The sequence below is a fragment of the Zonotrichia leucophrys genome, chromosome 7 (genome assembly GCF_028769735.1).
Source record: "Zonotrichia leucophrys gambelii isolate GWCS_2022_RI chromosome 7, RI_Zleu_2.0, whole genome shotgun sequence".
NCBI classification, from domain to species: domain Eukaryota; kingdom Metazoa; phylum Chordata; class Aves; order Passeriformes; family Passerellidae; genus Zonotrichia; species Zonotrichia leucophrys.
Genome location: NC_088177.1, coordinates 20235886 through 20262599, shown reverse-complemented (window position 1 = coordinate 20262599; position 26714 = coordinate 20235886). Strand labels below are relative to the sequence as shown.

General features: G+C 48.1%; 1 protein-coding gene across 4 annotated transcripts in view; it reads left to right on the top strand.

Annotated features, from left to right (window-relative positions):
* NRP2 (neuropilin 2) overlaps positions 1-26714 on the top strand; it is an 88782-nt gene that overhangs the window by 29637 nt on the left and 32431 nt on the right. For all 4 annotated transcript variants that reach the window (XM_064719119.1, XM_064719118.1, XM_064719120.1 and 1 more), the window contains exons 4-12: positions 3257-3487; positions 4021-4176; positions 6014-6183; positions 7232-7387; positions 15768-15912; positions 16206-16555; positions 17667-17811; positions 21483-21599; positions 24151-24303. In XM_064719119.1, the coding sequence (XP_064575189.1) occupies positions 3257-3487; positions 4021-4176; positions 6014-6183; positions 7232-7387; positions 15768-15912; positions 16206-16555; positions 17667-17811; positions 21483-21599; positions 24151-24303 (1623 nt within the window). The remainder of the gene's footprint in view (positions 1-3256; positions 3488-4020; positions 4177-6013; positions 6184-7231; positions 7388-15767; positions 15913-16205; positions 16556-17666; positions 17812-21482; positions 21600-24150; positions 24304-26714) is intronic.

Below are 26714 nucleotides of genomic sequence, written 5' to 3'. Positions count from 1 at the left end.
AGAGGTGCACAGACAGCCCACAACCTGGCTGGAGGTAGATGCGAATGTTGAGACTTTGCTGCAAGAGAATGAAACTCCCTAAATTCATTGTGAATCAATGAGGACAGGACTTGTGTGAAGGTTCAGATGGATGAGGAAAGTGCTGTTGCTGGTGGTTGCCTGGACTGCATAACTGGCCATTGAGCTGCTGAGCAATCAGCTCACCACCACTGTTAGTTTATGGTTAGGATGCAGATTAGTCCTGAAATTTTAGTGATTCAGCCAGATATTGGGCTTTGCTAAGGCCAGTTGCCATCAGTAAGGATGGCAAAGAATGCAGGTAAGACCCACCTCAGCCCCCCTTGCCTCTCTAACCCTGCTCACACCTCCTGGTAGCCCAGCAGGCTGTGCTGGATTGTGCCTGACCTCACACTGCATCCATGCCCTGACTCAGGGCACGAGGCACTGTGGGCTGATCCAGCTGGCTGAGGTGGCCTGGCCATGCTGTGGGAAGGGATGGCAGACAGGAACCCTGTCAGTCTGGCTGGGAGCCAGTAAGGGACCAAATCTGTGAGGAAAGGAGAAGTTGTTACTGGGAGGGAGGGAGGGAGGGAGGCAGAGGAATCAAGAGCTGATCTGAAGGAGAGCAGATATTGGATGGAGGCTGGAGCTGAAGTGGTGCTGGGGCTCCTTTTGCCCCCCCCACCCGTGGGGGCAGCCATCCTCTCCAGATACAGCCCACGAAATCAAGCCTGGCAAGGCAGGTTCTGGCACAGGAGTGTGGGTGAGCCCGTGCTCCGGGAGCACTCCCAGCCCACATCTGCCCGACCCCAGTCCCTGCCAGGGCTCCAAGAGGGCCGTGGGCAGTGCTGGCTGCAGCACTCCTGCAGTACAAGCAAACCCTGCCTTTTGTTGGCAGGCAGGCACGGGCCAAGTTTCCATCTGAGCTGTCAGGGTAACCAGCAAGGGTGTCACCAGCTTTAAAGGTCATCGGATCGTTATTGTCCACATCAGTAAAAGCAGCAGTGGCTGCAGATTCCTTCTGTCTTAAAGGTGACCTAAAAAAACAACTCTTTTCAATGGAGCATTTATTTCCCCACCTTGTGCTAAATTTCCCTTATCACAGTGTGAGAGGGAAGCAATCTGCATACAAACAGCCACATACCAGTCTTTGAATGCCCTGATGGGTATCAGCCAGCAAGCAGTCTGTGGGCTGACAGGAGCTGCCTGCCCCGGCTGGTCCAGCCTCCCTGCTGCTCCCTTTGTGAGTCAGTTTCGCAGGGCCGGCCTGAGCTCTCCAGCGCTGTCTCCTCTCAGGCTGGCCTGTGCTACAGAAGTCAGCATGACTCCCGTTGATTATCTGCAGCTTCCTTATAAAAAGCTGATCATTGTGTTTGCTGCTATTAGCCAAAATGTAGACAAAGATGCCGAATGTGATAAGAACGCCACGGGAGGAAACTGTTGTCTAATGTGGTCTTGCCTGTTGCTAGAGGACAGTCCCTGACTCTGGGTTTAGCCTTTCATTTTCCCGTGAGCTCAGAGCTTGTGTTATTTTCACTATTTATCTGTTAGTCTTTCAGGTTGTTTGGAACGAAGTACACCCTTATCCCTGCTCATGGCATTATGCTGTGATTTGTGTTGGCTTTTTTTTTTTTTTTTGTCTCTGCATTTTACCCCACAGGTTCACACCAGAAAAGCTGGCTGCTTCATTAGGTAGTCAATTAAGAGCCTCTCCTGAGTAGCTCTCCAGCCAGGCACTGCATAATGCAGTGCAAGATCCTGCTATTACTGCAGGCTGCTGGCCTGACTCTGTAGGTTAATGCTGAACTGAATAACAAGTCTGCCATTAGTCCTGGGAAGGCTGGTGCTGCCTGGGAGAGCTGGAGCAAGAGGGTTTGTAGAGAAGGAGAGTGTCCCAGTGAAAGTGAAGCAGAAACCTTTGTGAATGCTAGTGCCAGGTTGCAGCAGTGGCCAGCAGCCTCTCTAACACCCCCTTTCTCCTCTGATAGCTCCAGGCTGCAGATTTCTGTTGCCTATTGTCCTGGCAAGGCTTTCAAAGTCACCGTGGTATGAATATGACACAAATTCCCCTTCCCCAAGCAGCCCGAGGCACCTTGGCTATATGAGAGGGGGCACAGAGCTGGCCCGGCTGCAGCCGAGGCCAGTGCTGAGGTCAGCAATAAATAAGAGGCAACATTGTCTGTCCTCCCCACCACGCAAAGGTCTTCCTTAAGGAGAGAAATAACTTGCATTTCTGGTGTGGATGGCTGATTCTGTGAAAAAGAGGGCTCTGTTCCTGCTCTCAGCAGAGACCCCCCTGCCATGGCCTCTGTTATCCCCACTATTAATGTGGCCACATTGTGGAGACATATGCTGGAGCTGGCCCCTGTCCCTTGTGTGGGTCTTTGGGGCAGTAGTGGGGGCTGCAGGCTAACTGTGCACTTCCCAAGGGTTTGCAGCAAACAGTGGAGACATTGGCACCCTCCCACAGGCTCTCATGCTGTGTAAATATTTGTGCTTACGAATTTTCCCAAGAGGAAACTGAGGCACAGATATCTGTGCTGGAAGGCTGGAGTTTGCAGGAGAATGGCCCATGGGAGCAGCCTTTCCAAAATGAGTACATCCCAATACTCCTCTCTGCCCCATCCCAAGCAGCTCCTTCCCCAAATGGGGCTCCCCCACCAGCCCTGGGGTCACTGTGGTGCCTTGCCTGCATGGCTGCAGGTAGCAGCTGTGTCATGATTGCTGTGGATGGAGGCTCCCTGTGTGCCAGCCAGCCTCTCTGCAGGCTCTGGAGCATCACACAGATATGCCAGGTCAGTTTGAGGGTGGGTTACAGTGGAAAGTGCCAGCTGAGGAAGACAGGCCAACTTGGTGTGGCCTCCCTGTCCACCACCACCGGTGTGAGGGACATGGCATGATGCTGGCCTGCCAAATCACAGCAATGGCTTTGGATAGGATCACTCTTCTAATCCTGGTTTTGAGGTAATTGTCAGGAGGATCAGCAGTGGTTTACAGATTATGTCTGCAAAGCTGTCTAAGGGATTTTGAACCATGTTGTCCACTACAGTACCTCAAGGACCTTGTCTTTCCACCTGTGGAAAGCTTTGAAAACCACCTTCTCACTTCTTGCATTTATTCCCACAGCTCTTGAGCTGCAGGACATTTCCAGAAGTGAATACACAACCCTAAACTCAGAATGGGGTTTTCACAGTGCCAAGTTGTTGGCATTAAGCTTTGTTGTTGCTAAGGCTCTGGGTTTTTCCTGCTGCTACAGGCTCCGAGGACTGCTCCAGAAACTTCACTGCCTCCAACGGCACTATTGAGTCTCCAGGTTTCCCTGACAAGTATCCACACAACCTGGACTGCATCTTCACCATCATAGCCAAGCCAAAGACAGAAATCCTCCTCCACTTTCTGCTTTTTGACCTCGAGCATGACCCACTGCAGTCAGGGGAAGGAGACTGCAAGTATGACTGGCTAGACATCTGGGATGGCATCCCTCAGGGTAAGCCACAGGGTGCTGCACTGCTTTCCTTGGCTCTTCCTGGTGTCACAAAGGTCCAAAACTGTGCAGTATGTCTGAACACCAAGGGTGCCTAACCTCAGAGGTGGCTGCAGCCTGCAACCTGCCTTTAGGGCATGCCATGGCCAGCTTGGGGACAGTGTGCCTGCTGAAGGCTGCCTTCATTAAACCACAAACTATTGCTCTGTTGTAACCACTGATCTGAAAAGCCCCGTGGGACACTCCAAACACCAGCAATTCTCCCTCAAGGAAGGGCAGTGGGTTCATGCAATGATGGGAGAACTTCCCTACCTTATAGCAAAACCGAGAAACAGAGCATTTTGGAGCATTTCCCAGCAATTGCAGAGCAATGCCTGCTGCAGTGGATATTTCTGCACTGCATGGCACCAGGCCAATAGATATAAAAAATAGCCCATCCCTGAAGCCTATCTTTTTTATCCTGATCAGCAATGAGCTGGTGACCCAGGAGGCCAGTGGAAAAGCAGGTATTACCTTTGCTGCTCTTTCTTTTGCAGTTGGCCCCTTGATAGGCAGGTACTGTGGCGTTAATATGCCATCAGACATCCGCTCGACCACTGGCGTCCTCTCTCTCACCTTCCACACAGACCTGGCAGTGGCTAAGGATGGTTTCTCTGCTCAGTACTACTTGATCCACCAGGAAGTCCCAGAAAGTAAGTTGTAAATGTGTGTGCATGACTTAGTTGTGTCCCCTGTGTTTCCCATCTTTCATTTGGCATATGTGAGAGTAAAGCAGGCAGAAGTGTGTCCAGGGACTGGTTCTCCACCAGCAGTGCACACAGCAGTTTCACTTAGGTCTCTTCTCTATTTTGATAGAAGTAAGATTTCAAGAATTTGACTTTCTGACCTTTTCTTGACTTTTCACTTGCTTGTGAAGTCTTCTCAGTACCTTTTGGGTCAGCATCTTTCATGTACATACTGAGCCCAAAGGATTTAGGGGAAGACTTCAGCCCAGCATGTGCAGCAGATTCATTAAAACATGGGGAAAAATATGTGCTCTCTCTCTCTCTCTCTAGTTTTCCAGAAATTCACAGTCCCAAACCACAAATTGGAATTTCTTGGCTGTCTAATTAAAGATTGCTTAAAGCTCTAAGAATTTCAAGCCAAATTTTGTTTTATAACCCTTAATAAGGGAGATAAATTGATATGGAGCGAGGAAATAAGTTGCGTGTTTTGAGAATGAAGAGCATTTTGATTTTTATGATAACGCAGGCAAGGAAAGATTCCATTTGTTTTCCCATGATATTTTTGCCTCAGAACTACTGTTCTTGACCTCTGTTCACAATGAACCTCTGATACAACACAAGGAGCCTCCAGGACAACTCTCAGTCCCAGAGAAAGACAGGGAGTCCCTGACCTGCCACTGAAAGCCTGTGACAGAGAGCAGCACAGAGTAGGGGTTGTGCAGCACAAGGGCAGCAGGGTTACAATCTCTTACTCTATGATTGAGTAAGGATTGTTCTGCTGAGGCTGTGAGAGCTACAGATAAGCATGAGCTCTTCACCATTACCTGTTGCCACACTCAGTTGATCTGTTCTTTATTCCCTTTTCTGATCTGGATTTGTAAATAAAATGTTGAACACAAAGCTTGAGAAATCAAGCACCAGAGCCTTTGTGAAAGTGCCAGACCTGTTTTCCTTTATGGTGGTGTAAAATGAAAGTTTAGTAATAGCACTGACGTCCTAACTTGGCCCATCATTTCCATCCAAGGCTGATTTGACCACATTAAAAAACACAGGCAGTTTGGTGGAGCCCCGTTGGTTTACAGCAGAAGCACGCTTGGACCATGCAGTATTTTCTATCACTGTTTTCTTTGGTATTGTTTTTACAGGACACATGAGCTGTGCCATAAATTGTGACTTCTAAAGCCTTAGAAGTGAGGAGATCCAAACAAAAGCATAGCAGTGTCTTTCATAATCTTGTCTGGTTAATCCCTATGGGCCTGATACCACATACAGTGCATGCAGATAGACACAGACACAAACACACCTGCATCCCTGCTCTCACATGCTCACAAAACCTTTAGAGATGCCCATTCCAATGCTTGATGTTCCTGCTGGCAACAGTAAGCACCCTCCTAATGTGTCTGTCTGTATTCCTTGCTTTGTCAGTGCTTACATTTCACCTACAGCCTTCAAAATAGGAGCTTTGTGGCAAGGGTACTTGGAACATCTTGGTGGAGATGGAGGGAGGCAAGGGACATAATTGTGTCAAAACTGAACAAAGGTGAAGAAGATGGAGAAAGGGACAAAGATCCAGACTGTATTCGTGTTCAGAGGGCCATGCAAACACAAAGCTGCCCTATCTATAATTTTTCAGTGCCATCTGTGAACACACACAACCTGCAAGATGGTGCAGATCTGTTCATCTTTCCAGACAGGCAGCTTTGCTCAGGGTTAGCTGGAGAGATTAGTTCAGGGCTGCCTTTCACTCGGGGGTGAAGTACTGAGAGTGTAAACCAATCTCTGTGTATGTGTGTGTCTGCTCTAGACTTTCAGTGCAATGTGCCTCTGGGGATGGAGTCTGGCAGGATCTCCAACATGCAGATCAGTGCCTCCTCCACCTACTCAGATGGGCGATGGACCCCTCAGCAGAGCCGGCTCAACAGTGATGACAACGGCTGGACGCCCAACGTAGACAGCAACAAAGAGTACCTCCAGGTACCTTTCCAGCCCCCTCGCCTCTTCCCCACCAAATGGAGTGTCACGCTCCTAAACTGACCTGTGACCATAAGGGCTGTTGAATTTTTTATTGCCTCTGGCTCAGGGGGAGCAAGCAGCAGGGGAGCTGCAGTGCCTGGTGAAATGCGGCAGGCTGGCTCTCCCATTAGCTTGCCCGCACAAGGACTGAGTCCATCCGCTGTCTCTCTCCCAGCCCCTCCTTTCTGTCCAAACCTCGATGGACTTTCCATCAGTCTGACAGAGACTGAGAGACCTCTGCCACTTACAAGGGCCACTGACTCCACCACTGGCCTGAGGACCAAAGTCTCCAGGGGGTGAATAGAAAAACAACTAGAATAATGTTTATCTCATCAGCGATGCAGGGAGCGTGAGCGGGCTGATGTCAGGCGGGGGGCTGACAGAGCAAAGGCTTTCCCTGGGAGCTGGTTCGAGCCACAGTGTGTCCACACACAGCTTCTGGCTGTGTCACATCGCCGGGAGACACTGCTTGCTAAAGGGCACTACGAGCAGGAGGTGCTGAATGTCATTGCCTCTAGCAGACGTCTCATTCTTCATTCATGGCAGGGCTACTAAGCCAGCTCTGCTGACCTTTCTCAACCCATGTTGTAAAACAAACAGGAAAAAAAACCAGCAGGGCACAACCAAGAGCTGCAGCACTTGCTAATTGGATATTATGCTTTTATTTTACATGGAAAAAGTCAGTATCTGTCCTGCTTTAATGGATGTGCGCTTCTGTGCAGATCCTATTGCTTGGTCTGAGGCAGGAAGAAGGCTTTGTGATGGTCCCATATAAACCAGACATCAAGATCCTTAGCTGCTCTTGTCCCAGGGTTCTATCCTGCTGAAGTCAGCCCTGGCAAGGGTTGTTGCACAGTGGATGTTGAACTGTGCACCCACAGAGAGTGAGACAGGCTGAATTTGCACGTCTTAATTTTTCAGAGACAGAGAGAGGAACTAACTAGCCAGTCTGGAGTCTCAGGTGGTCACCACTCTCCTTCCCTTTCTCCACCCTTTTTCCCCTGGCAAGGTGGACCTCCAATTCCTGACTGTGCTCACAGCCATTGCCACACAGGGTGCCATCTCAAGAGAAACCCAGAAGGGCTACTATGTGCGTACCTACAAGCTGGAGGTCAGCACCAATGGGGAGGACTGGATGATGTACAGACACGGGAAAAACCACAAGGTAATGTCCTTTTTGTCTCTTCTTCCTGCACCTTGGTGAATCTTGCAGCCAACAAGAGGGAAGAGAACAGAGATTTTGCAGGCCCAGAGGGTTTAATCTGTGAGGGACCCTTTTTCTGATGATGGCTAAAAGACTGATGATGCTCTGAGCAGAAATAGTCCTTTCCCCTCTGCACAGCAATGAGGAAACACTATTCCTTGGAAAACCTGGCTGCTGCTGCATCTTTCGTGGTGGTGAGAGTATGTTCTTTGACTGCAAATGAAGGAGAAAATGTTTTCACAGCCTGTGTTTTGCCATATAAGATTCATTGAGCTTTTGTGGTCGTAGATCCGTCTGCATGCTGGGTTAACAATCACAAAACCACATGAAACTGTAGTTCAGGAGTTACTGAGGCCTGGAAATGAAAGGGCACAAATCCTAAGAGGCAATTGCACCATCCCAGAGAACAAAATGAGCAATAAATAATGAGAAACAATTCAGGCTGCCAGAGCTGTGAGATCTGTGCTAAGCAGGCATGGTCAGAATGGGTGCATTGAGCCCTGGGAGCTGTGCATGCTCTTGTTGTGTTTCTGGGACACCCACAGAGGTGGGAGCAAGGAGGAAGGAGGGTAAATATGGGTGTTCATCTGTTTCACACCATATGGATGCTGGTGTGTGGCCAGGAAAGATAAACTTGGAGTGGTCTGCATGGGACGTGTATGGAGAGGAGGGTTAGGGTAGCCATGGTGCCAGGCTGGCTTTTCTGTCTATTGCTTTGGTCATGTGGTTGTTCCCTGGTTAAGGGTGCCTCAAGAAAGTGCTTCTCTGCTCTTCTGTGGCACCCTCCAGCACTGCTGCTGTGTTCAGGTGCTCCCTGCTGATGTGCCATAGTGTGTCCGTGTGAACTCGGCTGGGTCCCACACACCTCCCCCCACACACATGTCCCAGTCATTTTTGATTGCTCAGCACTTCTATTAAATTAGCTGTCCCTTCCCTTTGCTGGCACGAAATGCAGTAGCCTGCCTTGTCCAGGATTCATCCAGACATTTCCTTCCCTTCCGGGCTGTGTGATTTCCCCTTCCCCACAAGTGTGTCTTAGGTTCAAATTCCCTCTGCTTCCCAGAATGAGTCCTCACTGTGCAGAGGTACCTATCAGGGTCTCATACCTGCAATATTTGGAGTATTTAAGCTCCTCATGTGCCAGTGAGGGAGTGTTAGTCCTATTTTAGAAGCAGGGAAATGGAGGCACAGGGCAGTCTGGCCCCACATAGGGGATCCTCAGCTGGGCTCCCCCAGATCCCGAGTGTGCTGGCTCCAGGACAGTAGCTCATGGCAGAGCTCACGTACAGCCCTGACACAGTGCCCATGCAGTGGTGTGGAGCCTCTGGGCTCTCCCAGGACCCACTGGTCACAGCAGACCTTTCTGTGAACCGGGGCCATCTCTCCTCACCCCAGGTGAGTCTGGGGTCTCATTGGGACCTTTTCTGTAAGCTGAGTCAGGCAGGACATACTCATCATGCTGGGCAGAGAGATGAGCTATATACACAGCTCAGTGTTCCAAATAACCACGGGCAATAAATTTACCTTTTAAAGTCTTAGCTGGAGCAGAAATCTGGCCTGGAAGGTGGTTTTAGTTGCAGAGGAGAATAAATATCCCATTTTTGCAGTCCTGGGTGTTGGACACTGCATCCTCAGCCAGGGTGGAGCAGGACAGCATGACTGGTTTCAGTGCTGCTCAGCCAATTTACATTGCTCCAGCAAGACCCTAAGGCCTGGCTGGTGTCAATCCAAAACAATCCTACAACCATCTGAATTGTCACCATTTTAGGACTTGGCCCTTGGTTTCTGTCAGCTTTCTTCTACTCTGTTTCCTCTTTTCATTAAAAAAGTGGAAAAATCAAACCTCTTCTTTTTTACTCCTCTGTTCCAGTATCTATTCATTCCCACATTCTGGCCTTCATGTAGCAGACACCTCCCAAGGCTGGAGGATAAGTAATTGCTTTTTGGTGGCTCGCCTACCCCTTGCATCCGGGTGACTGCTTTCCTGCCCCGCCAAACAACTGGCTGCCAGCTGCTGAGCTTCAGCAGGGCCAGGCCAAGGCCCCTTGCTCACAGACCTGGTGCTGGGGGGCGCTGGTCCCACATTCCGTGCCCACACTAATCCTGCTGTTCCTGTGCTAAGCAAGCTCCCAGATGTCTGTGATGTCTGTGCTCGGGGTGCAGCTCCCTCCCTGCATCAGTGCGGAGCTCGGTGCAGCCCGGGCTGCAGCACTGGAGCAAACCATGCCAAAGGGATTCATCAAGTCTGCCGCAGCTTGATTTGGTGCCATGAGGAGCAGGGAGGGGAGGGGAAGGTGTGGCCAGACAGGCACTCTCTATATACATGCAGAGAGATATATATATATATATAGACACATACATATATGCACATATGTATATCTGCACATGCACACATATATATGCACATGCACACATAGACATATGGGGTGTACCAAACACTGCTTGGAATTTCTGCCAGCTCTGTGGGCCAAAAGCAGTGCTCTGCCACGTGTAGGCGGGTCAGCTAACATTCACATCTTCATCAGGGAGCTAATGCAAGAGAAAACCAGCAAGTGCAGGGGGGTGGGGAGGGGGTGATGCTCCCTGCAGAGGATGGGAAGCTCTCACCACCTCTCTTTTGCCCCCTACTTCCCCTCCCTCCGGTGTTTCAGATGACAGTGGGGCCAGGGTGTTTCCCTGCAAATGTGATGGCTCACCTTTGAGTCCCCAGCTGCTGGCACTCAGCAGCAAGGGAAACGGGAAAGGCAGGATGGAGCAGCGGAAAATGTGATTAATATGTGCTCACAGCAGACAGGGCTGGCTGGGCTGTTTCCGTGCCGAGCACCGCTGTGTTTCTGGGATGGGGAGGCAGTGGGAGGGCAGGCGGCAGGAGTGGAGCTCCACACATTCCCTCCCCTTCCCACCCCAGGGAAAACCCCTGCTAGGTTTTCCTCCTTCCTGGAAGCCCACTCCCCACAAAGCCTGGCCCAGACATCCCCCTGTCCAGGGGCTGGTGCTCCATCTTTCTCTCAGGCATGGGGCCAGGGTGGGAGGCTAACTCAGCAACCTGGCCAGAGTGTCCCTGAGAGGGGAGACAAGGAGGAGAATTGCCACCACAATGTGCCATCCTCACCAGCATGCCCCTGCCAGTGGACAGGGCCAAACCAACCCTGCTGCAGAAAAGCTGTTCTGGCTCTTGCCCACTCTGTTTTCCTCCACCTCCTGGGACCTGGGACCTGGCTGATGGCCTCTGAGATTTGAGGTTATCTTCCAGGCATCAGCCCTGGTGTGTGTGCCGAGATCTTATCTAATGGTTTGCAAATGTCTTTAGAAAACAACAACTCTTCTTGAACCCTAGGAAGGAAAAGAGCACCTGGCAGGATTTGACCTTTTGTTTTTGGCCATTTTCTTCACCTGGCAGGATTTGACCTTTTATTTTTGACTATTTTCTTTGGACAGGCTCAACTATGAGGATTTTATCAGAAAACCAATCTCTCATCCATTTTGATCCTCTTCCTTCTTTGTAGCATCTTGGGTTCCAGCTCCCATGTGGTGTGAGCCGGTCCATCTTAGTAACTGTGGAGATGAGCTCATAGGAATCATCTAGTGTGGCAAGGGACTGGGGATGGATTTCAGGATTTGGAGTGGGTTTGGGCCATGATGAGTGCTGCTGTCACTGCCTCCATTGCTCTGTGTGTAAAATTTTCAGAATCTGTAGAAGTCGATGGATGAGGAATGGCAGCAAGATCCAGCTGATGTGTATTTTTCATTTCTTCCTTATTTAGATGGTTTTGTGCTTGTTATTAGTTAACTTTCCTGAGTGGCATTTCAGGTGGTAGCTACACAAAGATTGAATTGCTGCAAGGAGCAGTGTCTCAGCTGTACACTGCAGCTGGGAACATCAGAGGTTTTTGGTGCTGGCAGTGAATACTGAGGATGACTCTTTGTGCCTTCCCTTAGGAATGTTCCTCTGTCTTTTCAGTTCTTACGTCTCCTGTATTTACTCACCTGAGGAAGGAGAGAAAAGCTTTCAGTCCCATGGCTTTTTTATCTGGAAAACTAAGGAAAAGCTGGCATAATGAGCCAGAGGGCCACAAGTGTTTCTGCGCAGAGACATGGTGCAGAGGATTTGCCCAGAAACATCCAGGTCCCAGCCTACTTCTGCTGCTTTCGCAGGCAGGACAAAGACATCAGACTTTGCCAAAGGCAGACTTGTGCATTCACCCTTGGTGCAGTACCTGGGGAGAATTACAGCCCTGGATTTCCTAGCAAGGCTGCAGCTTTGTATTTCTGGGCCCGCTATCTCCTTTGCAGGCTAGCATAGCACCACTCCTCGTGTCCCTGATGACTCCCAAATCTGAGTGGAGCCTCTCAAAGACACAGAGCTGGCAAGCCCAGCCCAGCACAGTGTGCCTTGCCCAGACACAGTGCTTTGTTAAGTGTTGCCAAGTATCATTTTTCTTTTAACTCCTTGTTCCTGGATTTAATAAATCCAGAACTATCCACCCTCCACTTGAGCCAGAATCCTCCCACCATCAAACATGCCCCATTTTATGCCTTCCCTATCTGACAAGGAAAATAATCTCCCCTACTTTTCTCCTTCATGCTTCTCTGTCTAAATCCTGAAGCCCTAATCCTGTTAGCATGCTCTGTTCCAGAGCTCTGTCTCCACAGGAGTAACATAATCCTGCAGTAAATCTAGTGGGTCCAAAGAGACACATACGTATGTATGGATGAAGGCAGGGCTGCTGCTGTCCTTGGCCTTCTCCTCTTCCTCCCTCAGCCACTTTCTTCAGCACCCCAAGAAATTGCATAGTGGCCAAGCAGCATAATAAATAAAGCAGGAGAGAGGTTATCTCTTACCCCCTCCCTGACTCGCTGCCTCTTCAACTTCATGGCACTTTTTGTCTCCCTGTTCTTCATCTCCTTCACTCTAAGCTGCCAATGCCACAATTCCCATATCCACTGGAACTAATGTAGCTTCAGCAATCCCCCCCATCACCCTATGATGGTTCCAACATATCAGAAATGCAACTTGTAAATGCTGCTGTGGATCTTGCATGTGTATGCACACAGAAAACTTTTGCAGTCCTCCTCTCGCCTAGACATCATGTCCCCTGATTTTACAGCCTCTCCCTAACCACTTGGTTTCTGCAGCAAATTAATTAAGCAGGTCAGCTCTCATTGATTATCAATTTAATTTCACATGCAGACCTGCTGTCTGGACTAAAACAGAAGTAAACATACAGTGTATGAGGAAAAGATGGGCAGCTCTTTGATGCAGCAGTGAAAGGGAGTTCCCTTGACTGTTTCTTGGAAGGTGCTTTTAATTTGTTAATGGTTTTCCCATTCGTCTTCTGGCTCCACCATCCTTCAGTGTGTGTTCATGTGCATAGGCATGTGTGCTCTCCACTGAGTGTAGATCTATTTATCTATCTATCTCCCTAGATCACAGCCAGGTATTTTTTTTTCTGCTGGTGTAAATTACTGTGACTTCTTATACTTCGATGGTGATATGTTGATTTACACCATTCGAAGACTTGGCTCAAAATATGTGCTGAGTGGGATGGGAAGCAGATAGGACGGGAGGAATAGCAATGTTCTATTTTGGTAGAGAGGGAAGAAATCTTTGCTTTCTTGGCACTCCCAATTTCACACATTTTCTTGCTAGTTCTTCCTATGCTGTGAGTGCTAATTTGAGGCAGGATGTGGAGCCTGTTGAAGTCAATGGGCCTCTCTCCACAGTGTGCTGGGGCTCTGGGGTCAGGATTTTCAGTACAGGGAAACCAGACGGTCAGGGTCAGACCCTGGTCAGCAGCATCAGGACCTGCAGGCTCACAATGCATTTCCCCTTGGGAAGGAGCCTGAAAGAGCAGGCATGTGGGAATACCTCAGGTCTCTGGCAGCAGCAAGCACATGCCCTCTGGAAGTGGCCCCTCTGTGTTATGCTGAACAGGGTGCCAAGCAATGACTTGCTGTGATCAGCTGGGGCTGTTTGGAAGCGAGGTTCAATGGAACAGATGATCCTACCAGTGCAGCTGATAGCACAGCTGGAAGTCAGGTGCCAATTCTGCCCTCACAAGCTGGCAGTCTGGAGTGTCATGGCCCAGATTCAGAGTTCATAGCTTGTTGAATGTGATCTAGCTTGAGTAAGTTGCTGATTTCTTAATACAAAGCAGAATTGAAATTGCTCTTCTTGGAAGCAAGTAATTGAGACCAAGGTCATCTAAGAGATGTTTTCAGTGATGCCTATAGCAGTGATAAAGTTTTTGGGCTCAGTCCTGCTTCTGCTTTCTGTCAAGCTTGACTGTGCAGAAGTCAGCAACAAATTATGCTGGTGTAAATTTGGATTCTGGCCCCTGATGCTTGTATGTGTGAAGTGAGCTAAAAAAGAACAAAACTTGAAACATGTTAAATCAAAAAGAGCAGCAAACCTCGTCAGTGACTGTTAAACATGCCGGTCCATATGCAACCTTTGGCTCATGGAGTCTTCACACTGCTGACGGTGGGAAGCAAATAGAGTTTGCCAGGAGAAGACTGGACTTGGTGCCCTTGGACATCTGCTGGGGCCAGCATTAGGGGCCTTCCTCTGGGACAGAGAGACCTTTGGTCTGACCTGACACGCTGCCCCTTATGCTAAAATAGTTGCACTGGCTCAGATAAACATTTCCTGTCCTCCGGTGTTAGGTTCAGAGATAAGGTGTTGTGTGTCAGCTTCTGTGTTGGCATAAAGCTGAAGGCTCTGCTGTGGTGTGGAAATATATCCTTTAAAATTGTTTGTGTGTGTGTCTGTGTGTCTGTGCCCGCGGGTTTACAAGGCACACACACACATATGCCTGGAGAGTGTTTCACAGTAACCACTCTTCTTATAGCCCTCCTGCTGGAAAAAAAGGGTATTTGGTGTCTGCTGAGCAAGGAAAAAGATGGGAAGTGAGGTCAGACAGGATAAAATAGGATATTAAAAACACATAAACCATGCTGTGTTGTTAAACGGTAGCAGCATGAAATATATTCTCTAGATTAGCATTTCTGCTCAAGCTCACATCAACCCCTCATCCCAATTACCAACCAGATTTGCAAGTGATTCCCTCTGTGCAGTGGCTGCTCCATCCACTGCTAAAGGAGTGGATGGCGATGAGCAGGGGCAGCCCAGAGCTAGCTGGAATGCCATGAACAGCCCTGTAAGCACCCTCTGCACACCCTGCCGTGCTGGATCCTGGGAGAAGAGAAGTTACATGTGCCATCTGCAAGCCTAGAGCCACAGGAGGCTCACAAAATGCTTCCTAGCTGCTATTCAAGGCAAGGGGCCAGGATACTGCCTCACCCCTTCTTCTGTCCTCAGATGTTTGACTCTTGCCTCCCACAAGAGACTGGTGGCAGAGATTACACTGTCCTGCTTTCCTGAGATAAACTTACTGGGAACTCTTGTGCTTAGTACACATACACATGGAGGGAGATTGCAGAAGAACCCAGCCAGCATCTCAGTGTGGATGTGGTTCCTAGCTGAGATGGGAGGATAGTCTAGCCCTGTCCTGAAGTGCTTGGAGTGAAAGCAGGCAATGCCTGCAGCCTTGGTCAGTGAGCTCTGGTGCTTTATGCTGGGGCAGAGAAAGGGTTGAAAATTATCCTCCCCTTGGGTATTTCCTCTTTCCCTCCCTTTTCTTTCCCACTATGGCTTTGCAGCCTAAAATAGAAACACATGTATCCAGTCCTTGTCCAGCCTATTAAAAAAATGGGCAGAAGAGGTGGATCTAACATCCATCTGGTAGTTATTGATTACGGCCATCTGGTAAGGCAGCAGCCTTTTCATACCATGTGGGATCATAAACTCCTGAAAAGCTGTCTCCATGTGGCAGGCTGCATGTGCACAGGAGAGGCAAAGGCAAGGGGCTGAGTGAGGCAGAGCTTGTCACCCCAGGCAGAGGTGCACCCTTCCTGCTCACACCACTGCTTGCATGTGATGTTCCCAGGTGGAGCTTGGTGTAAGGATGCATCAGGGGGTCAGCCTGTTTGGGGGCATCTTGTCACTTGTGCTGGAGCAGATCTAGGTCTGGAGGCAAGCTTGAAGCAGCTGGGGCCGGATAGTCTGAGGTGCTCGTTGTTCTCAAAGTGCTGTGAGAGGCAGTCAGGCAGAAAGCTCCTGGCCCTCCTGCCTGGTAGGTGAGTCCATCCACCATGCTGTCCTGTGGTATATGAGCAGCTCACATGTCCCTGCTGGCCTCTGGTGCTTGCTCTGGTTGGAGGCTGGCCCTGACCAGAAAGTTTTTCCTTGGTTTTCCCTGCTGAGATTATTTTGACTGCTTATCTGGTGAGGATGTAACAGTGTGTGCAAATGTACATTTGTGCCTCCCTTCCCTTGCAGACATTTCAGGCCAATGAGGATGCCACAGAGGTGGTTCTCAACAAGATCCACAGCCCAGTGCTCACACGCTTCGTGCGCATCCGTCCCCAGACCTGGCACAACGGCATCGCCCTGAGGCTGGAGCTCTACGGCTGCCGCATCACTGGTGAGGGTCCTCTCCTCTCCCTGGCTTCAGTGCTCCTCTGTCCCTCCTTCAGCCTGTCCCAGGGGGCTGACCCTTGCCACTTCATGGCTGCTTGTGGTGGCAATGGTGACACTGACTAGCATGGAGGCATTCATCACAAGGGATGCGCTTGGAGGGACGGGACTGCAGCTCCTGGAGGGAGGGGGAAACGCCCTTTGGTGTTGGTTTAGTGTCCAGAGCTTAATGCTGGAGGGAGAACCATGAGCACTTCTCTTCAATGACCCTGACTGTTCATGGCCTTTCCTTCTCTGCAGATTCACCCTGCTCCAACCTGCTGGGAATGCTTTCTGGCCTCATTCCGGACTCACAGATCTCTGCCTCTTCCATCAGAGGCTATGACTGGTCTCCCAGCATGGCCCGCCTGGTGAGCAGCCGCTCGGGCTGGTTTCCCCGCGTGCCCCAGGCCCAGCCTGGGGAGGAGTGGCTGCAGGTGGACCTTGGTGTCCCCAAGAACATCAAAGGCGTCATTATCCAGGGGGCTCGTGGAGGGGACAGTGTGACCACCACTGAGTCCCGATCCTTTGTGAAGAAGTTTAAGGTGGCCTACAGCATGAATGGAAAGGACTGGGACTTCATCCAGGACCCCAAAACAATGCAAGCCAAGGTAGGCACTGCCTGGAGCAGCTGCAAAACAGGATATTTTTCTCACTTCCTTCAGTCTGCCTGATGGGGTCTTGGGAAGTTGGCTGTCCTCTCCCACAGAGACCTTGGGAGCTTGGAGCTGTCACCATGAAATCCCAGGTTGTGTCTCTTGGTGCTACTCCAAACCTGTACTGGTGGCCATAAGTTCCACCTTTCCCCAGGGATAGCAATTTCTTTCCATTTTCTATTGTGGATCAGGCATGGACATCACCTGCTGCTTCTCCTAGCTCCTGCAGGTCAGAGTCCAAAAGATGGTGTGTTTTATTTTGTTTTGTGTAAAACAATTATGTTTTACATGAACTAATTTCATATTTTAAGGGGAAAGTTGTGGCTGTTGTGTGTGCACTTCTGAAAGAGGAAGATGAATCACAAATTCTCTTTTGGAAATTTTCTATATCTAAAGTCCCTTTGTCACACTGGTGTGACCCTGAAATTCCCCATATTTTTTCTTTATCATTGGAGTTCCCCATAATCTTTCTTCTTAGTGCTAGGGGATGGCTGGGGGCTTGAGGAACAAATAAATTCTCTGCTACTGCCTGTTCTGTTTTTATGCATACTCCTCTGCCTAAAATTTGGGTTTTAATTTTTCCTGATCCTTCAGATGAGGGCTGATGCTATCTATAGCCCTCTGTTTATTCCCCACAGACTTTAGTTTGTTCATGTAAGCTGAAAAACACCAGTACTTGGACTGTGAGGAAAACCAGCTATTTACACCATCCTAGAACATGCAGTAGCTTCTTTATTTACTAAGGACAAATCTGATCTCATTTATATGTCAATTTAGTGGATATTCCCTAGGCTTCCCCTGCATGGCTTGGATCAGAATCTAACCCCTGGATTCTGAGCAGAGGCCAGGAGAGATTGTGCAAGTTTCTCAGAAACAGCCTGGCTGGTCCCCTTGAAACCGAGAAGGAACCGCCCAATTTCTGCTCAGCTGGGCTCAATGGCCTGGGGTCACTCAGACTGTGGCCACATTCTGCCAGACCCAAAATATCAAGTCTGGTTGAGAGCATGTGAAATTCTCACAATGCACACATCTCTTGCCTTTTCTCTCTCTCTCTTTCTCTCTGTAGCTTTTTGAAGGCAACATTCACTATGACATCCCTGAAGTCCGGAGGTTTGACCCTGTTCCTGCCCAGTACGTCCGAGTGCACCCGGAGAGGTGGTCCCCAGCGGGAATAGGAATGCGCCTGGAGGTGCTGGGCTGTGACTGGACAGGTAGGAACCCCTACCCCTCTGCCCGCTGCCTGCTCTGGGGCCAGGCACTACACCAGCAAGGAGCAAACTTCAGGTTATTTCCTGCTGTCCTGCCTCGGCCATGCTGTGGCAGGGAGGCTGCAGCCATGACGGCAGCGCCTGTATGGTGGCTTGGCCCCACCTTTTATTTCCACCTTGAAAAGAACTGGCCTTGATGCAGGATGCAGCAGCAATGTTTGGACTCCAAGCTTTCACACAGGGCCCCATGCAGAATTTGTCCTCAGCTCCTTTCAGATCTTTTACCTGGACATTGTGCAGTCTTTCACAGCCTCTTATATTAGAGGACATTTGGGCTTTTTAGTCCAAATAATAAGACAAAAAGTAGGAGGAGAAGCAGAGTTGCAGTGACCAATACTTCGTATACTGAGCTGCCACAACAAGGCTTTGCTGTAAAAACAACAGTCCCTCTCTCACTGAACCCAACATGGAAGCCTTTTTGCAGACAAGGTTGGGAAGTTAACTCTACATCCCTAGGACCCAGGAAACTTGGTCACTTTTACCCACCTGTTTTTCACACGTAGTATGCCTTTCAGCCACCATTTTTAATACAGAGATGAAAACTAACTTCACACACTTACTGGGATCAGTAGAGGTTGTGCCTCTGACCCTCTGAGGTTTAGTGGTGATTGATTTCTCCACAGTTTCAGCCCCAAAAGCAAAAAAAGTACCCAAAGGGTCATTTGGTCTGATGCTAACTTTGCAGTGCCAGCGGCTAGTTATCCTCTTTTTTAATCTTTGATTTTTAATAATCTGCTTACATATGAATCTGGAGTCCAGATGTCAGTGATAAAGAGGTATGATTTCCATTTTATAAACACATCTGTAGAAAGCAATTTTTGTAAGAATTCCCATTCTAGGAAGCTTGAAAGACACAGATCTTTTTTTACCCTCTTGGGCAATCTTTAGTAGCATTTCCTCCTGTGACGTGCTGCAAGATGCATTGCAAACACTTAACAGCAAATCACACAACATCTACACACTATTAATAATGATGATTTTTCACATTTGAAGTCAATAGTAAATATCCCCCTGGACTGGCAATCCATTGTAAATTATCTAAACTTTAAATCGGATTAGATCTTAATTTAAATTTTACGACATCTTAGGATGTTGTGGGAGAAGCAGGTGGGAGAAGCAGGAGCCGAGGATTTGTGCAGACATGGTCAGGCAGCTCCCACATTGCTGCTTCCTGCAGCTCCCAGGAGTCTCCACTGCCAGATCTCTGCAGACTGCTGCTGGATGGTGCATCACAGCACTGCATTGCTGCCATAAGGGGAGTCAGTCACACAGGACCTCCAGCCATGTGCATGCCAGCCCTTCCATGTACTCCTCCAGCTTAGCGAGTGAGGGGTTTGTCATCTTTATTGCCTTGTGCTATTTTTGGCCCAAATTTTGTTTTACATGTGTGTCCATGCTCATTTTCAATATCAGTAGCAACAGCACATGTTTTCTCCAGGCAAGGTGCTTTATGGTCATTTCCCAGCCTGGGTAATAATTAGCACATTGTAATGTTTAAAACTCAACTGCCAGGTCATAAATATCCCTAGCTTTATTAATCTACAGGCATTCAGCTTTGTAATCAGAGCAGGGATTGTAATCTTGTGGATTCACTATGTTATAAAAAGCATTTATATCCCTGATGCAACCTGGAGAGCAGAGATAGCCCATGGCATTATCTGCATGCATAATCCAGGCTGGCTACATGCAGCAGGCTTGACAATCCCCAGAAAGGGCCCTCCTTTGTTGTGAGGACGCAGGCATGTTACAAAAGTGGCTGCGAAAACCCAGGCAATTGCACTTGCTTGGGAACAAGATTAAGAAATGGATTAAAACAAGATGATTAAAAATATTTTCAAGAGAGGGTCTAAGCCCATGTTCATCCTGCCCAGGTGTTTCTACTTCTTATCAGCAGCAAGCATCTTAATTACTGAGTTAAACACGTAACAGCCGCAACTGGACTCACAAACTAGCTGGCTACTAACTCAAAAATTGGGAAGCAGGCAGTCAGCAATTGGCTTCTTTCAAAGACCTGCCAAAATTTTTCCTCTGAAGAGTGGAGAATGATGAATGTTCACTAGCAGCTGGGTTTCTATCCTTTGAAGTTCCAAACATCTGGTTTCAATTGCTCAGTGACTTTGCATTTTGATTAGCAGTTACCACCAGTTGAACAGACACTTGCAGGGCCAGGGAGGAGTGAGAAAGCGAGCAAGCAAGACCTCTCTTTTTCACTTTCCATTTCACACATGACGCTGTCCTGCCTGTTATTTTCATTATCTCTTGTAACCATCGTGTTGCAGCTCTACCATGGTAACTGATTTTTCAAGATATATTTCTGCGGCTAGTCCAGGGCAATGCAACACTGTTGATTTACATCCGCTCAGCATCTGTGTCCCATATGGGACTTGCTTTCAAGGTCCTTCCACACTGTCACATTTCAGCTATAAATCTTGATATACAGGAACAACAACCTAAAAAAATGTACCCGCTCTAAATAAGTTCCAGCTTTCGATATGTTGCTTTCACCTGCTGCTTTTTTTTTTTTTTTCTTTTTTATGACATTTTTCTGTGGCTGGCTGCTTGCAATTTGCTTCTTGGTTGCATTTGGAGTTTTATGGGGTTGTAACAAATTTGAACTTACAAATTAAAAGACTTTGAGGCTATTTGGTATTTTATCCTGAACAAAAGACAGCCATTGGGGGGAAAAAAAACCAAAAAAACCCAGAGAGTTTCTGTACAACATGTTTAATAACAGGAAAATAAAAGGGCATAAAGGAGCCTATGGAAAATATTCAATGTATTTAGCCATTTCCTCCTGCTTCTGGCTTTATTAAATGATATCCTGAAGGGTGCCGACAAAGAAACGCAATCACACATAACTGAGCAAAGCTGCCTCTTTCTAAAAGTGGAAAGAATCAAGTCTGCTGTACTCCACTTAATGCACCCATAAAAGGAGAGTTTGCTGGAACCTAATGTCATTTACTGTTGATCTTAATATCCTTCCCTTTCTTGCTTAAATTTCCCCTGACACCTGCTTGGAGGTTGTTACACATGGGCCACGTTAGAGAAAGGGAAATTGGACAGAGACCCTTTGAAAGTGTAGTCAGGAGCCTGGAGTGTGAAACCAGATGCTTTCTGCAGTGAGCCAGAGCTCACTAGGGGATCCTCTGGGTCCGTTTGCGGTTACATCATTTGTGGGTTTGAGTGACTTGTTTTATAAATTGGCACAATTGCTGGGAATGTTGTGTGTGTTTTTTCAGTGTGTCGTATGGCTTTATGAAAGAAAAAGATGTTCTGCCTGTGATCTCACTTATCCAGTAATGACAGCTAAGTGGATTTCCAACTACCCATGTAGATTGTAGATTAAAAAATTAAGAGAAAAAGTAGTGTGCATGTCTAGAGAAGAGGCTTGTTCAGTGGGAACTCCAAATCCATAGAACTCCCATATGGAAAGACAGTTCACTTGAAGTTCAAACCATGCTGACATTTGTAGCATGTGGAAATCTCATGGCATACTTGTTCTATCTCTTCCTGCCATTATAAAAACATAAAAAAAAATATTTTTGCCTTGTTTCTACTACCTGGGCTTCTTGTTCTGTCTGTTGCAAACAGCTTCTCTACTCCGTTTTTTTCAGATGTCAGGCCCACTGCAGAGACACTGGTGCCCACTTTGAAGAGTGAAGAGACCACCACTCCCTACCCAACTGATGCAGAAGCAACAGACTGCGGTGACAGCTGTGGAGAAGAGGAGGGTATGTATCAGAGCAGCACATCTCTGTCTCAATAACTGATGGGTTAAGAGCTAGGAAAATACTCTTATCTTCCCATTAGCTCCAATACATGGGGCTGATTCCTGGAAAGCTTAGAGTAATATTGTTAGTGATGGGCCAGGATTAAAAAAAAAAAAAAAAAGAAACCAACCCATAAACAAATCTGCCAAAATCTGATAAGTTCTATCAAGGAAGGATGGAAGAGCAAGAGATAGCAGCTAATTCAGTCCCTGGTGTACAAGAGATGAAGAGCTGGTCTCCCAGCTTCCTTACATGACCTGAAGAAACTCATTTAGTGCCCTGTTTGGAACCATCTCCATTCCAGATCACCTCTTGGCTGTAAATCATAAACTCAGAAGGTGATTCAGACTGCCTGGTATGCAGGGCTCCTTTTGCAGAAGTCACAACTGTGGAAGTAAATCACAACATGTATTGAAGACTGATGTCCTGAACACTTATCTGCTTAAGGATCACCTTCCCTAATATCAGCAGCTTAAAATTTAGGAGGACAGTCTGGGCTCCTTGTGTGGGCACTAGAGAGAGGGGAACACTAACTCAATGCAGAATTTCATCTACCCAGTCTTAGATGGCTGTCAGACATACCTGAAATGGTTTGGTAACTGTAGCACTTGGCTACTTCTTCTGAGGGTGGAAGAAGCTGAATGTTAGCTTAGACTCCATGCTGTGCTTTTTAAGGTTCAGTGCTGGGGGAGGGCTAATCTTCTCTGCCTCAAATCCCTATCTGTAAAAGCAGACATCAAATTCTTCTGTTTCTTGCAAGGGGGATGTGAGCATCTAAAGGTTGTGAAATGTCCAGATGAAGAGGAGAGGGCTTGACAGAGCTGTGCAAGGTTAGTTGTACAGTGCAGTGTTCAGGAAATGCATTTCCCTGGGTGCAACAGCAGAGCCTGGGCCTCAGCATTGGACAATGTACACGAGGACTTCAAGAATCTCACAAGGAAAAACTATCCTCTGAGATATCTCCTAGGACTTCTGTCACTTCAGCTTTCAGTCCCAGATAAAAAAAAATTAATGGATTTTAAAATAAATAAATTTATAAAAGAATATTAATTGGCTTTTTCACACCTCCCATGGGGATTCTGCTGTACTTTAGTTCTAGAAATGTAAGTTGCAGAAGTAACTCAAAGGGCCTGATTCTCATTGCTTTGCCTTGGTGGTAAGCCTGTGCAACCCTGCAACCATTGAGGCACTTGGGAAAGTGATGGAGGGAAATTTAGGCCAGTAACAGTCTCTGCAAGAACACAATTCCCGGGTGCAATCCAGGGCAAGAGAGCAAGCACAGTATGCTGTGGAGCGTGGAACCAGCCTCCCTGTCAGCTTCCCTCAGATTTAGCAACAATTTTCATTCTCATACTCCATAAAACAATGAGTGTGTTTCTCTGGACAATCAGATTTATGACAGCCAAACAGAAACAATGCTGCTCTCCAGGGTATGAGATTAGATTGGAATAAAAGGATCCATGATCTACATTGTTTTGTTTTGGAGTGGGAGCATGTAAAAAAAGCCCACTGCCCCTTGCAGTGAAGTTCTGCTGATGCCTATCACTTGAGTCACTCACCCCCTTCTGGCTATGGCTCACTTTGTGGGCACTGTGATTTAAAACTTCCTCTTTGCTCAGGAAAATCCTGGCCTATAATTAGGCTCAGACATGCATGTCCGCTGAGTGCCTGGTACGGACTCAGCCCATTTCTGCAGCCTCCCTGCACGTGACTGATTCCCTCCGCCAAAGGAGCCAGCAGCTGCCTCAGTGCCACATGCAGCCCCTGGCATGTGCCCGCCTGCCCACAGCCTGCAGAAAAGCTCTCCAGAGCTTTCAAAGCTGTTGTCACAGGGGAATTAACTCTGCTCCTGTTTCAAGATGGAAAGTTAAAGGACTCGCCCAACGACCATGTGGTGAGTCCATAGCAGAGCTAGAAATAGAGGCTGGCTTCTTTCACTCAGAATCCAAAAGCTTGAGCTCATGGTGGCCCCACATTTTCCCTGGTAACATTTCCACGAGAAGGTAGGAAGCAGTGAGTGACAGCTCTCCAGGATGACAGACAGCTCCCGTCTGGTGCAAGTGGCTGGGTCTGTCACTCAGGAGCTGGGTTTCTGGAGCACTTGAGATTCTCCTTTTGGAGCCAGGCAGGAACTTCTGAGCATGGGGCACTCAGGAAGGACTCTTCACTGACATTTAAAAAGGCATTTAATTTTTACCACTCTAGGGGAGGAAGAGAAGGTGCTGATTAGAGTCTGGAAACATTTGGTTCTTGCTTTTATATTTGCTTTGTTTGGTGGATTAGCCACAGGACGTGGTGTGAACATTTTGATGATGCAGAACTTAAGGCTGATCCTTGGAGCTGAGGAAATGTGAGATAGGTTAAAAGCATCAGTGTGAGTGAGATTTCATGCTTTCTTCAGTTTTGATGGCTTGCCAGCTATTTTAGTTTTGGGTTGTTTTTTAATAGCAACCCTTCATGGGTAAATAATTTTTTAATCTGACTTTATTTTGCTTCTGTTTCTTTTTGTAAGATTTTCAACTCCCTGCGAACTTCAACTGCAACTTTGATCTTCCTGAAGACCTTTGTGGTTGGTCACACGACTTGGCAACTGGCTATACGTGGTCTTTTCAGCCTTCAGGCACCTGGATTGGCAACTCTGAACAAAGCTCTGACACTGTGCCTGGTAAGATGATTAATACCAACCAAAGCAGGGAAGAGAGTGCTGATGGGTCTTTGTCCATGTGAACAGATGAATGATGATTGCACAGCTATCATGAGTTGCAGGGGCTATGCAGAGCTGAACTTCTTTTATGGAAACTTTCAGATGCTTTACTGTATGGTTCATGACTTATTTATAGGACTGTGACCACTGGCAATGAATTATACTAACTGTCCTCTTGAGATGGACTTGAATCAGACACTGGGCTTTGAATCCTGTGGGACTGTGAAGGCTAGCCCAGGCTTTGTTCCACATCCTGATCCAAATGTCCTCTGTAGGATCCAGTGCTTTTTCCCCAGAGTGCATTTCTTTCTCTCCCATATGTTACTCAGATTGCCTATACTCTTCAGCTACTCTGCACTCTGGGCTTGCAGAGGCTGGATTTCGGTCTCCTCCAAGTGAAGGATGAGCTAAGCCCTAAGAGTGCTGGAAATGCCAGCTTCTTGCTGTTTGACTTTTGCTCTTTTTCTGTTCGTGCTTTGGAAGCAGAAGATTTGCATGAGTGTGACAGAGCCTAATTTATGGAGGACCTCACTGAGATGTGCTGGCATGGCTTGCAAGCGAGCCTGCCTCTGGCAATGTGGTTGATAGATCAAGTTCTTCAGCTTCACATCTTGGAACTCACGCCAGGACTAGTGTGCTTTCCTTATCCCTCATTGACTTTGTGGCATGGCTGGCACGAAGAACATTTGCCAGTTTCCTTATAACAGTAGGCTGTGTCACTGTAGCACTGCTTCACTCTCAGTCATTGCTTGTGAAAGTCAAGGCTCCTGCAGGCGAGCTGGCTGATCTTACCTGTCCTGGGCTCTGCCCTGATGCCTGGTGATTCCAGTGTCTGTGAGTCTCGTCCCTGTGAGTGTCTGTGAGTCCCTCCTCGCCCTCCCCTGGGTAAGGTTGAGTCTCAGAATGCAAACATGCAGGCGAACCTGTTAGCCACCTGGCAGAGTCGCTGGCCAGATTGGCAGTGCCGCCAGCCAGTTGGAAAGCCGTGCAGCCAACACCTGGTAGGCAGTGCTAAAGAGGAAAATATGTATTCCAGAAACATATGGGAAGAGGAGAATCTGCTACATCTCCACACACAAATCACCCCCACACAAATGCACACATCATTTCTCTTTCAGCTCCTGAGGTGCTTAGCTCTTTTCTAAGAGACACGGTAATGCTGTAAGTGCAGCCCATATGGACATCTGAAAAATTCTTTGGCGTGACATAGGGATACAGTGTCTGCTAGGGAGAAAAATATTTTCATATTTCAAGTGTTTATCTCTTCAGCATTTGAGTGCTTCAGAAGATTAATATCTGGAGCTCAGTGGAGCCTCAGGCAACAGGAGAGAACACTTACAGCCAGCCCCAGACTTAATAACCCTCCCCATCTCATTCACTGTAATAATGTTTAATTAATATAAGTCTCCTGCAAGTAGGATAAAAATTACTTATTTTTATAACTCAGACTCAATTTTTCATTTCATTTCCTCTCCCCTGAGTCTCTGTACAATTAGTTGGCCATAGTTTCTTAGAAGATCCTGTTGTAGCCCAGGAGAGGCTGGTACTGCCTTAGACAGCAGCATGCAGTCCTTGTTTTTCTTCTGCTCTTTCTCCTTTTTCTCAGTTATGAGTCGCACAGTTTCACAGCTGGAGCTGGGGAATGTCGTCCTGCTGAGTTCAGTGGTCTGTTTTTGTGCCAGTGTGGAGAGCTCTCCCTTAGGAGAAGGCACTGAAGCACTGAGCGGGAGCAGGCAGGAGCTCCAGCACTGCCCTGCAACTCACGGGCTGTGTGGGCAGGGGAGGGGGAGGAGGGGGTGGCTCCAGGGGGCTGGAGTGACTTACCCATAGCAGCGGGGGAAGCCAGCAGCAAACACCAGCACAGGCTGAGGGGTCAGCACTGGCACTGCCATGGATCTGCCTCCTGTCTGGTTCAGGCAAGGGTGTGCCATCCTGGCATCTGTGGGCATCTGCTGCCTTGACCCCACAGGCCTGCAGAGGAGCTGGAATTCAAAGGCGTCACTGCTATGCCTCACTTGGGTCCTGCTCTCAGAAATTAAGAAGACATGACACAAAAAGAAGCAACTATTTGCTTTTTTTCTCCCCAAGGAGATTTTAAGGGCAACTGGAGAAACATGAAAAAGAGGCAGTGCCAGCTCCTTGGTGGGGACAGAATCAAAGCATTGTTTGGTTCACACTCCCCTATTCTTCCCCTGCCCTTCCCTCATGCTCCCTCCAGCACTTTGTTTCTAGTTAAAAAATTCACGCTCAGACTCCAGGGAGCAAGGAATGAAAAGCTGTTTTTCAGGGTGGTCTTTGCTTGTGAATTCCCCACCCTGGGGTGAGCAGTTGGGTGAAGGAGAGCAGCTGTGCTTGGTTAGAGGCAGGGCAAA